Here is a 14,146-nt window from a genome sequence, read left to right on the forward strand (position 1 = left end):
CTTTGTCGCACGCAAAATTGTTTCTAAACATCCCATTCCCAGGTTAGTGGGCGGTAAAGACTGCCGTTTCCTCTCTTTAATCAAGCCAAGGCCCACTGAGCTTCAACTCTGCGACACGATGCTTCTCTCTTATTCACAACAGCTGCTCTCCTCCCAGGGCCAAGCTTTTGCAAATGGCTTTTGTAAAAAAGCTGTCTCGTTCTTCCTTTTCTTTCTCCTTCTTCTCTGCCCCCACCTCGCCTCTTTCAGGGGGAGACAAAAACATGCCGCTCACAACAGCATAAGGAGCTGTCTGCCTCTCTCTCTTCGTCTTCACGGTCTCATCTGTTTCAATAATGGGGCTACAGGTCTGTTTCCTCTGCCTGATCTAAAGTCAGTAAGAATAAACAGAAAAGGCTGCTGTTTGCTTGAAAAGAGGTGTGTTGTTGACTATGCTGTAGGGATAATGACAATGAAAACGAGCCAGAGAGGTTAGGCAATAATCAAACTTTCCGAACTTTCTCTCATATGAGGCATTGTTATGTATTTTCCATTTTAGTGAATCATTTTGTATGGAATATTCAGTGTATTCATGTGCAAAGAGATTCACAATACTTTAAAAAATCCTTTAAAATCGTGCAGTCCAACATTATGTTTTCAACTCGTTTATAGAAATTTAGTTTTGTAGTTTATTTTGTATATTTAGTAAATTTTGTAATTTTACGTATTTTGTAAAATTGATTTATAATTTAATATATTAATCTTCATAATATACACTTCATTTTATACAGAATTTTCAGTGGATTCATGTGCAAAAAGATTTACAGTACTTTTATTTGAAGCAAAATATTTAGTTAAATGCTGCAGTCCTTCATCACGTTTTCAACTCGTTTACAGAAATTTAGTTTTGTAATTTATTTTTTATATTTAGCAAATCTGGTCATTTTATATATTTAGTAACTTTTTTATATAATTCTATATATTAATCTTCATAATATGCAAAAAGATTCACAAAACTTTTTTGAAGCAAAATATTTAGTTAAATGCTGCAGTCCATCATCACGTTTTCAACTTGTTACTAGAAATTTTGTTTTGTATTTTCCATATTTAGTATATTTGGTGATTTTATATATTTATATTTATTTATAATTCAATATATTATTATTAATTTTATACAGAATTTCCAAATACTGCAGTCCATCATCATGTTTTCAACACGTTTATAGAAATGTAGTTTTGTAAAAAAAAAATATATATATATATATTTAGTAAATTTGCTAATTTTGTAATTTAAGATATTAATAATGATAATATACTGCTCATTTTATACGTAATTTTCAGTGGATTCATGTGCAAAAAGATTCACAATCGTATTTTTTTTTGGTAGCAAAATATTTAGTTAAATGCTACAGTCCATCATCATGTTTACAACTTGTTTTTTCATAGAAATGTAGTTTTGTAATTGATTTTTTATATATTTATTAAATTTGATGATTTTATAACATTTATTTATAATTTAATATATCAATATTAATAATACACACTTCGTTTTATACTGAATTTTCAGTTGATTAGTGCATAAAGATTCACAATACTTTTTTTCACAATTTTTTAGAAGTTATTTGTTAAAATTGGCAGTCTATCATCATGTTTTCAAATTGTTTATAGAAAAATATTTTTAGTAATTTGTTTTTTATATTCAGAAAATGTGGTAAGTTTATATATTTTGTCAAATTAATTTAGAATTTAAGATATTCTTATATAATAATGATTAATTATTTAATATTATTTAAATCTACTTTATTTGGGATTCGTTTAAAAAACAAGATTTTGCTAGAAAAAACTATGGAAAAAAAAAAACAGCGAGAAAGACATTTTAACAAATTTTTTTCAATATACATACTCAAAAATGAAAAATACTTTCTATTCCATTTTTTTTCATACAAATAAAATGATTCCTACTTATTAATGGTAAATATTACAGGTATGAGTCACACTGGAAAATACAGTTTGAAAGTTGGTTTTTCATGTAGATTGAGACAAAGCAGAAAGAACGCACTTGTACAGGGCATCTCTAAGGGGTCCGAGTCTGTGCGGTAATATCCATTTCGGCAGACGCAGTTGGTGGCTCCGTTGTTGGTCGTGCGGCTGTTGATTGGACACTGCAGGCATTTCTCGTCACCTTGTGCAGTCTTGAAGAAACCTGAAGGGCATGCTGAAACAAAGATAGAGAAAGTGATGAGAAAAGACATAGAGAAGACAGTCAACTTTTCAATAATACATGATTGCCAAAGGCTGGAGCACACCAAGGCAATGATGGGCCACCGGAGTCAAGCTGAAACACACTTAAAGCGTGTAAAGACAAGCAGCATAGTCAGGTAAACATAACATGTTCAGTATATAAGTCTGAATAATTCAAACCTAAGATGGCGCTAAGAGCATTCCACTTTCTGTCATCTGTTCACGGATGTCCACGCTTTTACAGTTAATAAGTATACCATATAGACAGCAAGTAGAAAGGGCCAGAAACATATTCAAATATGCAGATGGGTGTATGTTTCATGTCTGTGACTCATCCATTCTTTTTTCTATTTGCTGAATCTTGTACTTTTCACCTGTGACACCCTCCGTTTCTGTTGGTGCTGGAATCCCTCCCAGAATTTAATGCACCTGCAGAGTGTCAAGTGCTGTTTTTTAATCTGTTCTGGCTGGAATAGCTGTGTAAGAGAGTTCCCTCCAGCTAACACACACCAACACTTTCTATTTCAACATGAAATGGCATTTACAACTATACATTTTGAGCGAAATAAGAACATGTAGGGCAGGATTTGATTTTATCCATAGGGAATTGATTGGATTGTGAAAAGCAGGCCTCCAAATCCAAAATGAAGCCAGAACTGATTGCAAGCAGAGAACTTAGAAAGCTTTCGGACTGTGGAGGTCAAGTTCACCCTTGAGAGGATCTCAACATAATGGTAATGTTTCTTTTCAAATCTATCTTTATTTTCTGCTATTAACTGTGCTGTTAATCTATCAAAGTGTTAAAGCGAATCATGAATGTCCTTGTATTGAATTCACCCAACTGGATATTCATATAATTACAATGCCTTCCGAAAGTATTCATACTCGCTCATTTTTTTTTCACGTTTTGTTATGTTGCAGCCTTATGTTAAACTGCTTTAAACTACTATTCCCACATCAGTTTACGCTCCATAAACCATAATGACAAAGCAAACTGATTTGTGACAACTCTGCAAATTTATTCAAAATAAAACACTGAAAAAAGTACATTGCATAAGTATTCACACCCTTCTTTAGTTACTACTAGCCTCAAGTCTTTTTGGGTATGATGCAACAAGCTTCGCACATCTGCCATTCTTCACCTCACCTCTTTACTTCTCAAGCTCTGTCAGCTTGGATGGGGTCTGGCAGACATTTTCAGGTTTCTCCAAAAAATATTTGACTGCGTTCAAACCAAGGCTCTGGCTGGGCCACTCAAGGACATTCACAGAGTTGTCTATAAGCCACTCTTGCTGTGTGCTTGGGGTCATTGTCCTGTTGGAGGATGAACCTTTTGCCCAGTCTGAGGTTCTGAATGCTCTGGACTGGGTTTTCATTAAAGCTATCTCAATATTTTGGTGCACTGAGATTTTCTTCTACTCTGACGAGTCCCTCAGTCCCTGCCGCTAAAAAATAGCCCCACAGCATGAGGCTGCTACCAGCACACTTTACTTTTGCGATGGTACTCTGCAGGTGATGAGCAGTGCCTGGTTTCCTTCAAACATGATGCTTGGAATTGAGGTACATCAGACCAGAGAATCTTGTCTCTCACAGTCTGAAGGTCCTTAGGGTGCTTTTTTTTGCAAATTCCAAGTGGGTTTTCATGTGTCTTCATTGAGAAGAGCACTGAGTCTTGCCACACCACCATAAAGCCGAGATTGGTGGAGTGCTGGCTGCAGTGATGTTTGTGCTTCTGTAAGTTTCTTCCATCTGCATACATGATCATGGAGCTTAACTAGAGTATCAATCAGCTTCTTGGTGACCAGTGTAGCCAAGCCCTTTCTCCATCAATTGCTCAGTTTGGCCAGCTCTAGGAAGAGTCCTAGCTGTTCCAAACTTTTTCCATTATGGATAATGGAGGCTACATGCTTCTGTGAACCGTCAATGCAGCAGAATTTATTTCTGAACTCTTCCCCAGTCCTGCAGCTTGACGCAAGCCTGTTTCTGACCTCTACAGGCAGTTTTTACCCCAGTTTTTGCTCTGATATGCATTTTCATCTGTTAGACATTTTATTGAGATGTTTGCCTTTCCAAATCATACTAATTCAAATGAATTTGCCAGAGTTTAACTCCACTTGAAGTGTAATAACATCTACAAGTGATATGAATGCTCCTGAGTTAAATTTCAAGTGTCACAGAAAAGGGTATGAATACTTATGCAATGAAATAATTTCAGTTTTTTAGTTCTAGTTAATTTGCAAAGTTGTTACAAATCTGTTTTGTGCTTTGTCATTATGGAGTATGAAGTGTAGATTGATGTGGAAAAAAAAAGTAATTTAAATCAGTTTAACATAAGGCTAGAACATAAAACGTGAAAAAAAATGAAGGGGTATGAATACTTTTGCAAGGCACTGTATCTCTTATATTCAGAAGAAGAAAGTCAGTCAGATATGGGTTTGGAACACCAAAACAGCTGAGTTTTCAGGTGAACTATCCCTTTAAGACCAGGAATGTGTATTAAGAAGATAAACAGGGCATTTTTAATTCCACGTTGACTATTTTGATGTTTATTGCTTTAACTGCAGTCGCTCCACAAGAAAGCAGGAGTGTATTTTCATGTCCACATGCCAGAATCCCTTGGAGACCTTACAGACCTGGCGAGTTTTCATGTTGTACTTCTCCGTACCAAACAAACAAAGCACTTCCCAACGAGTGGGAAAACTGACAAGCACTTGGCCGGGACGAACAGCACATTGCTGTGGAGTACGTCCCTCTACACTAACCCAACCCTGAGCGCAAGAGAAAAAGACCTCAGCCAGCGACGTCCCACATCCACACACATCTGGAAGGGAGGCCGTCTCGGCTCGCCAAGTTTGAAAACCCCCGTCACCCCAGTCCTAATGGACGACCTTGCTTCCATGGCAAACGATTTCAACACACCTTCAATATCTGAACTGTTTTAAGAGAGCTAAAAAGCAATAAAGCGCAGACGCTTCGGCCTCCATAGTCTAAGCTGGCAATCACCGCAAGGATTTGCGCAGCGGACCGGCCAAGGAAAATGTCTGTCGACGGATTTATTTGGAGAAAGCAACTCCAGTCAGGGTTCAGTCGTGCTCTTAAACACGCACAAATAAGCCGGACTGTACATCCGCTGAGGCGGTGAGATCACATTCTTACAGCTCAATTACAGAGGGCAGAGGTTAACTAGTGCCCAGTGGTCATTAAAGGGGGTCTGTTATTCTAGTGAAATGTTTCAGGGTGCTATTCCCCATTTCCTCTCACCTGCTCGCCCCAGACCGTCTCTCTCGATCCCATTTCAACACCCTGGCAAACCACAGGACCGGGCTCAGCATCCAGGAACACTTTAGACTGCCATACATGGACACACAAATACACGTTTTACATTCCCTCTTTGCACTCAACACATCCGCACTTATTTTCTGATTCCAAAAACACCCACACACTTTCTCCCTCTTAAGAGTTTAAGCAAACTTAGTCTTTCCCCAAATCCAGCTGACAGGTTTCTATAAGCCTTCACCAGGAAACCGACAGCCCGGTTCCCCAACACACACACACAAAGTATAAAATCATGGCTAAATATCTCAGAATCCCAAGTGAACAAGAGCATAATAAACGTTTAGAAATGGACCGGTGGAAAAAATGCACAATGTGAAAGCGATAGAGCACCTCGGTTTAATATTAGATTTGACATGTTTTTCTTTTCAAATGATTTATGGCAAAAACTAGCCATGGGTAAAGTGAAATATGAAGCTCGTGTGTTCTCAGAAAGTGTCATTGGAGTCACAGAGACAAGCGCAACTGCAAAGCTTCAGGATTTAGGATGAAACTCGGATAGAAAGGTAATCAAAAACAGCAATGGAAAACAGGCCGGACCCAAATGGACCGAGATCAAAGAGAGAGAAAACAGGAAGAGAGGGAAAACTGTAGCATGAGCGCTTTAAATAAATCAGCTTTTGTCTTATTAATTTATTCAGAATGCAATAATAATGACTTGAATACATCTCTTCTATGATAAGACTGTTTTCAATTTCTGCATTATTCATTTCAACGGTCCAACCAACTTGCAGAAAGAAAAAAATCTAAATACATAATAAAGACTTAATTAGAATTAATTCATTTTAAGATATTTCTGCGGGACATAAGGTCAAAAATGACAGGGTGATGCTATCAAGATATTACACTCAAATTCTTGAAAAGAAAATGTTATTATTATTTAAACCCTATTAAACAAATGCATAATAACTATAATAATAATAATAATAATAATAATAATAATAATAATAATAAATGGTCCAACCAACTTGCAGAAAGAAAAAAAAACATCAAAATACATTATGACTTGAATTATGACTTGAATACATATTGTCTATGATGAGAACGTTTTCAATTTCTGAATTAATTAATTGTAATATATTTCTGGGAAGCACTGTCCTGATATAAAAATCAAATTCTTAATAAAAAAAAAAAAAGGTTATCATTTAAACCCTCACATGAAAAAAAAGTGAATGCATAATAATAAAAAAAAATGGTCTAACCAACTTGCAGGAAAAAAAAAAATCCAAATACTAAAAATGTCAAAGTGATATTGTTCTGATATTAAAATCTAAACATAACATAAGGGACATAAGGTAAATATTAAAATCAATTTCTTGAAATTCTTATTTAAACCCTCAAATGAAACAAAAATGTTAATGCATAAATAATAAATAAATAAATAAATAATAAAGACTTGAATACATCTTGTATATAATGAGAATGTTTTCGATTTCTGAATTAATTCATTGTAATATATTTCTAGGAAGCATAAGGTAATAAAAATGTCAGGATAATACTGTCCTGATATTAAAATCAAACTTTCATCATTTAAACCCTCAAATGAAAAAAAAAAAAAAAAGTTAGTAAGCATGATAATAATAATAAAAAATGGTCCAACTTGCAGAAAAAAATCAAAATATAAAAAAAATAGCATAAAGAGGACTACGCACAAGGTGACTCTCCACAAACTCCCCATAAACTAAAAAATAAAATACATGATATTTGTTAAAATACAGAAACTTGGGGGGAAAATACTTGAGACCTTTTTTGAAAATATATGAACCAATAATTAAATACATTAAACAATTACAAAGCATACATTTCTAAGAAATTTGTAGATGCATTTTAAAAGTTTTTTTTTTTTTTTCGTCGTTGACCCACTAACAGTTGTTTTAACACCTGCTCTTATAGGTTGATGTACTCTAACTAGTGTTGAAAGGAAAATTGCACACCTTCCCTGCAAAAACAGAAAACTGAGAGGGCCCAAGCCTCTCTCCACAAACTCTGCCAGTATCCTAGAGAGTGTTAGCCTATGCCACACTGATGAAGGAACCGAGTGTCTGCGCCTGACTCTACCACTTGCCGTCTGGGCATGACCTTGCATGTCTCCATACTTGCTTCCAGATGGTTCCATCCAAGCAATGGAAATAATGTCAGCCGTGCTAAAACGTGGGGACTGTGCTAAACATGGCTGTTGAAGCCTACGACTCAGTTCGCAAACCTAGCCTGTGCGGAGGAATGCAATTTGAGGATGAAGAGAAAAACAGTGTCAGCTGTAGCCCCTGGGACAATAGAAAGCCTGATTAAAGAGCACAACAGTGCTTTGATACAGCTCACATCCAGATTAGAAACTGTCGCATTGTTTGATCACAGTGTTTCTCTTGCAAGCTCTGCATGGAATAAAAAGAAATACTGCTGCTTTGTTTTTTTCTGCCAAATTCGAATCTGTTTGTACAGAAAGTAACACATAAGGACACTTTGGAAAGACACTGGACCTTTGGTCTCTTTTTGACAGGAGTGATTAATCTGGTTCTGTAATGAGGAAGAAATGAAGTCATTTTCGAAATTAAGACTAGTGGTGACACCAGCATTTTAGCAACCTATGCTTGTGACCAAATACGGGTGTTTCTTCAAATTTGGGCACTTTTATGTAGTTTCCACCACACCAAACAATTTTGCCCTTAATAGTTGTTTTCCAAGGAGACGACAGTGAAGAACAAGCACATGGAGATTTGAAATGTGATCAACTTGTGAGCAGAATATTTTTATTGTGTGTCATTTCGAATGAAATTGAATTCATTTCATTAAAACTAATATTATGTTGAAAAATATTAAATATTACAATTTAGCTTTATCAACACAAATACACTACCAGTCAAAAGTTTATGAACAGTAAGATTTTTAATGTTTTTTGAAGAAGTCTCTTCTGCTCACCAAGCCTGCATTTATTTGATCCAAAGTATGACAAAAACAAATTTTGAAATTTTCCTATTTAAAATAACTGTTTTCTATTTCAATCTATTTTAAAATGTAATTTATTCTTGTGATCAAAGCTTAATTTTCAACATCATTACACCAGTCTTCAGTGTCATATGATCCCTCAGAAATCATTCTAATATGCTGATTTGCTGTTTAAGAAATTAATTTTGATTCATTTATTTAAATTTTATTCATTTATTATTATAATTAATATTTAAAACAGGTGAGTACATTTTTTCAGGATTCTTTGATGAACAGAAGGATCCAAAGATCAGCATTTTTCTGAAATAAAAAGTTTTTGTAACATCATACACTTTTTGGGGGGAAAGAAATTATAGAAATTAACACTTTTATGTAGCAAGGATGCTTTAAATTGATCAAAAGTGATGAATTATATTGAAATTAAAGAATTCTATTTTAGATCAACGCTGTTCTTCTGAATGTTCTATTCATCAAAGAAACTGAAAATTTCTACTCAGCTTTTTTCAACATTATATTAATAATAATAATGTTTTAAGCAGCAAATCAGAATATTAGAATGATTTCTGAATGATCATGTGATGGGAGTAAAAATTCAGCTTTGAAATCACAGAAATAAGTTATATTTTAAAATATATTTAAATAGAAAAGTAATTTTAAATAGTAAAAATATTTCAAATTTGTACTGTTTTTGCTGTAATTTGGATCAAATAAATGTAAACTTGCTGATCAGAAGAGACTTCTTTAAAAAAACATTAAAAATCTTACTGTTCAAAAACTTTTGACTGGTAGTGTAAGTTGCCTGTTTTTTCAAATATGTTAAAAATTAGATTTCAACCACCATCATTTCCATCACACAATAAGATGTGCTGGAATTAAACTAATATTCAAAATGATAGGCTTTGCAAGATTTTGGTTTCTTAAAATAATCTTTAATCTCACCAAGGTTACATTTATTTGATCAAAAATAGAGGATAAACAGCAATATTGTAAAATATTATTAGAATTTAAAAGAGTCTTTTAAAATGTAAATTATTGCTGTGATAAAGCTGAAGCAGCCATTATTCCAGTCTTAACTATTCAAATTCTACTAATATTCTAATATGTATTAATATTACCAATGTTAAAAACAGCAGTGTTGCCTAATATTTTTTATAGAAACTGTGATGCATTTTTTCAGGATTCTTTGAATAGAAAGTTCAAAAGAAAGTCTTCAGCAAACTTTTGAAATCAGTTTAATAATAACTGGTGAATAAAAGAATTCATAAAATAAATAAATAAAATCTTACTGAGCCCAAACATTGAAACAGTAGTGTAAATTCTCCTTTGATGCATGTATGTCCTCTGTTGGACAATGTTAGCTAACAAATTAAATAAACTAGCAAGTTGAAGTTTATTTTATAAAATCCACAAAGTTCAAAAGTCCCCACAGTTAAAGAAACACCCATAAACTGTCGATCTAATCCAGATCCCATCAAAGAGCTCCAAGACCAGCCGTCGAGAACTTAGTTGTCGCATTTCAGTGACTACGGCGGGAAGCAGAGAACGCAAACCGTCTGGCGCTCTTTCAAACATCGACTTGCTTGTGTTTATTGCCTCTAATAACCGATGCAGACCGAGGAAAAGGTAGCAGTGGCATAATGGCAGGCTTAGTGGGCTGTGTGAGTGAAATCCCGTTGTGAACGTGTGCTCCGGTGCCAGAACGCTAGTCATGTTTTATTACAGGTAATTCGCTGGTGATTTCAAAGATTGCCAGAACGTTTTCATCCAGCCTGATTTACTTAGGTGCTAAAGCAAGAGGCCGCATGAGAGCTGGAGCCGGTTGGTAGCGGGGCAGGAATGTGTGTGTACCGGCGGATATGGCTCCTCCAGCTGCGTCCACTTCAGGAGCCTGTAGTGCGAACGACAGCAAAGCCTCTCGGGCTGACATTTCCATCATGGCCGACTGGTCATTACGCAGGGATTCTCTACAGACGCTGCTGGCTGCATAATCCAGTCACAGACATTTAAAAAAACACACAACCTGCTCACTCATGTGCATATGCGATGAACATGTGTACCCCAACCTATACAGAGAGTCACATGTCCTTAATTCCCCACCAGAACAAAAAGGCCTCTTTGTCTGGGGTGACTGTAGTAGTGACAAACTCCCCTCCCTTTTTTTTACGCCGCCTGTCTATTCAGCCACTCAATAGCTGGCTCGAAAGTAATAGATTTAATGAAAGCAACATTAAAGACAGACCTGGGACAGAGGTGTGTGTGAATGTGTGTGTATGTGAAGAGAGATCCTTGGAAAAGAAAAACAGAAAAGTGAAGAACCTAGGGATGCTTGGTTTTGTTTGCGCAGCAAAAAATGTGCTGAAAGCATGGAAATGGGGCAGAGTCTGAGAGGTTCTCTGTATGGATGGGGGAAGTCCTATTGTGACCAAGGGGAGCAGTGTGTGAAACAGATGGGTTGTGTGTTTGTTACACTTCATCTAACTGTGCTTTAGAACAGCTTTATATACAATCAAACCTTGAAAAGCATTTCAAAAAGCACTGGTGGTGCTGAGAAACTTGCTCCGCTCAATGTATTTTCCCACATTACAAGGAATATGTGTTTGATAGTGTATATATTTTTAAAGGAGAAGGCTTTCTTTCTTTCTTCAGTCATAAAGAAATTATGTTTCTTGAGGAAAACATTCCAGAATTTTTCTCCATATAGTGGACTTCTATGGTGCCTGCGAGTTTGAACTTCCAAAATGCAGTTTATATGCAGCTTCAAGAGCTCTAAACGATCCCAGCCAAGAAAGAAGGGTGAACAATCTGTTATTTTCCAAAAAATGTTCAATTTATATACTTTCTCATCTCAATTTTTTAATCCTTTTTTGTAAAGAGCATTTGATCTTCTTTGCACATTTACTTTGTAAACACTGGGTCGGTACTTCTGCAGCGATGTTGGACAATTTTGAAGTTGGAGGAGAAAATGATATGGGAGTTTTTTGACATACCCTAACTTTATTGACCTGGATTACACAGAGTTTGCATGCGCATTGCAGAGAATAGACAAGATGAGCATTTGAGGTTAAAAAGTATATAAATTGTATTTTTTTTAAAATAATTGATCGTTTCGCTAGATAAGACTAGAGCTGCAGCTAACAATTATTTTTATTGTCGACTAATCTATTGATTATTTTTTCAATTAGTCGACTAATCTCCACTGTAAAAAACAATTTGTTGAGTCAACTTAAAATAATTTGTAACCTGGCTGCCTTAAAATTTTAAGTTCAGTCAACTCAAAAAAAGTATTCAACTTGAAATGTTAAATTATACTAAGTGACAACTTAGATATTTGAGTTGAATTAACTTAAAATTTTAAGGAAGCTGGGTTACTTACCCATCTGTTAAGTTTAGCAAACACAAATATCTAAGTTGTTACTTACTACAACGTAACATTTCAAGTTGTTATTTTAGTTAACTGAATTTAAAATTTTAAGGCAGCAGGGTAACAGATTATTTTAAGCTGACTCAACAAATTGTGTTTTTTATTTTTTTACAGTGTATCCATTTATTATTTTTTTTTATCAGTTGATGAATTCTTTAGTTAAACTGTCAATAAATAATAAGTCACTTCTGCTATTAATCTGTTAATATTTTATTCCAATGTTTTCTCATAATTAACACTTTTCAAAAAATAACAACAACAACAAAGAAAGAAAGAAAATAATAACAATAAAGAAAAATAATAACAAGAAAGTAGAGAAAAAGAAAGAAATAACACTGTAAAAAACAAAAAACACAATTTGTTGTGTCAGCTAAAATAATTTGTTACCTTGCTGCCTTAAAATTTTAAGTTCAGTCAACTCAAATAAGTTTAGTCAACTTGAAATGTTAAGTTGCACTAAGTAACAACTTAGATATTTGTGACCCTGGACCACAAAACCAGTCATAAGGGTCAATTTTTCAAAACTGAGATTAATACATCATCTGAAAGCTGAATAAATAAGCTTTCCATTAATGTATGGTTTGTTATGATAGGAAAATATTCGGCCGAGATACAACTATTTGAATATCTGGAATCTGAGGGTGCAAATATAACAATGCCATTCATAACAATGCCTATTACTAATCAAAAATTAAGTTTTGATATATTTACAGTAGGAAATTTACAAAATATCTTCATGGAACATGATCTTTACTTAATTTCCTAATGATTTTTGGCATAAAATAAAAATCAATAATTTTGACCCATACAATGTATTTTTGGCTATTGCTACAAATATACCCCAGCGACTTAAGACTGGTTTTGTGGTCCAGGGTCACATTTGTGTTTGTTAAACTTAAAAACTGGGTAAGTAACCCAGCTGCCTTACAATTTTAAGCTGAATCAACTCAAATATCTAAGCTGTCACTTAGCGTAATTCAACATTTCAAGTTAAATAAGTTGACTGAACTTGAAATTTTAAGGCAGCCAGGTAACAAATTATTTTAAGTTGACTCAACAAATTGTCTAGATAAGACCCTTTTTCCTCGGCTGGGATTGTTTAGAGCCTTTTGAAGCTGCATTTAAAATACAGTTTGGAATTTCAAACTTGCAGGCACCATAGAAGTCCACTATATGGAAAAAAATTCTGGAATGTTTTCCTCAAGAAACATAATTCTTTAAGACTGAAGAAAGAAAGACACAAACATCTTGGATGACAAGGGGGTAAGTAAATTATGTGTACATTTTTGTTCTGGAAGTGAACTTTTGATAGTATTTTAGTACTTTATTTATAGTACTTTTAAATTTCAGTTGCACTGCTGTCTATGCAGGGTCAAAAAGCTCTCGGATTTCATCAAAAATATCTCACTTTGCTTTCCGAAGATGAACGAAGGTCTTATGTGTTTGGAACGACGTGAAGGTGAGTAATTAATGACTGAATTTTCATTTTCAGGTGAACTATCCCTTTAAGTAAGTACTGTAATTACGTGGCCGCACAGGCCTAGTGATGATCTACACACTAAAAGGTAATAAAAAGTTCAGTATTCGCTATCTAGAGTGCGAGAGATAGAGAGTTAGAGAACGAGCTCAGTTTGGAAAAGCATCAGTGGGTTTTAGAATTCAATTAAGGCTCAAGCCTGACCAGCTAATTCAATCAAGACTGTGTGAAAGCAATTAGACAACTGGCATTCGGCTCACCCCGCCACACGGGCATAAATTACAAATTTATTCCTCTCTCTAGGTCTTCTTGTCTGATGCAATTAACATGCCAGAAACATGTTTGCCCGGCCTGTTAGTGAGGGACCAGGCCGTGATCCTGGGAATAAAGGAGAGCATCAATGACCTTCTCAAGGTCTCTCAATGTCAACTCTGAGTCTGTCAGCTCCATCAGTCATAGTAACTGGTAACACAAAAAGGGTTGAGCTAGACATAGGTTAAGCAGTGCCATATGCTAGGCTGTCTTACCACAGTAACGACAGAATAAACGCTATATTTAATTTGACGTGAACAAAATCGGGTACAGCCCATTCAGTATGAAACTTTTAAGTCTTTTCAATTTAAAGTGGATAAAAATGGAATAAATATGGGTTATGAATATTAGATATGACCTATGGCTTAAAGACATGTTGAAAAGACTGCTACTTCTATCCATCACAACCAGATTTTCTTTTACATCCAATTGCATTGCTT

At 34.9% G+C, this 14,146-nt stretch overlaps 1 protein-coding gene across 1 annotated transcript in view; it reads right to left on the reverse strand.

Annotated features, from left to right (window-relative positions):
• ephb2b (eph receptor B2b) overlaps positions 1-14,146 on the reverse strand; it is a 184,062-nt gene that overhangs the window by 52,916 nt on the left and 117,000 nt on the right. Inside the window, 1 exon segment of the mRNA XM_051122263.1 lies at positions 2,039-2,194. Coding sequence (XP_050978220.1) covers positions 2,039-2,194 — 156 coding nt within the window.

This window comes from Labeo rohita, chromosome 11 (assembly GCF_022985175.1).
Source record: "Labeo rohita strain BAU-BD-2019 chromosome 11, IGBB_LRoh.1.0, whole genome shotgun sequence".
Taxonomy (NCBI): Eukaryota; Metazoa; Chordata; class Actinopteri; order Cypriniformes; family Cyprinidae; genus Labeo; species Labeo rohita.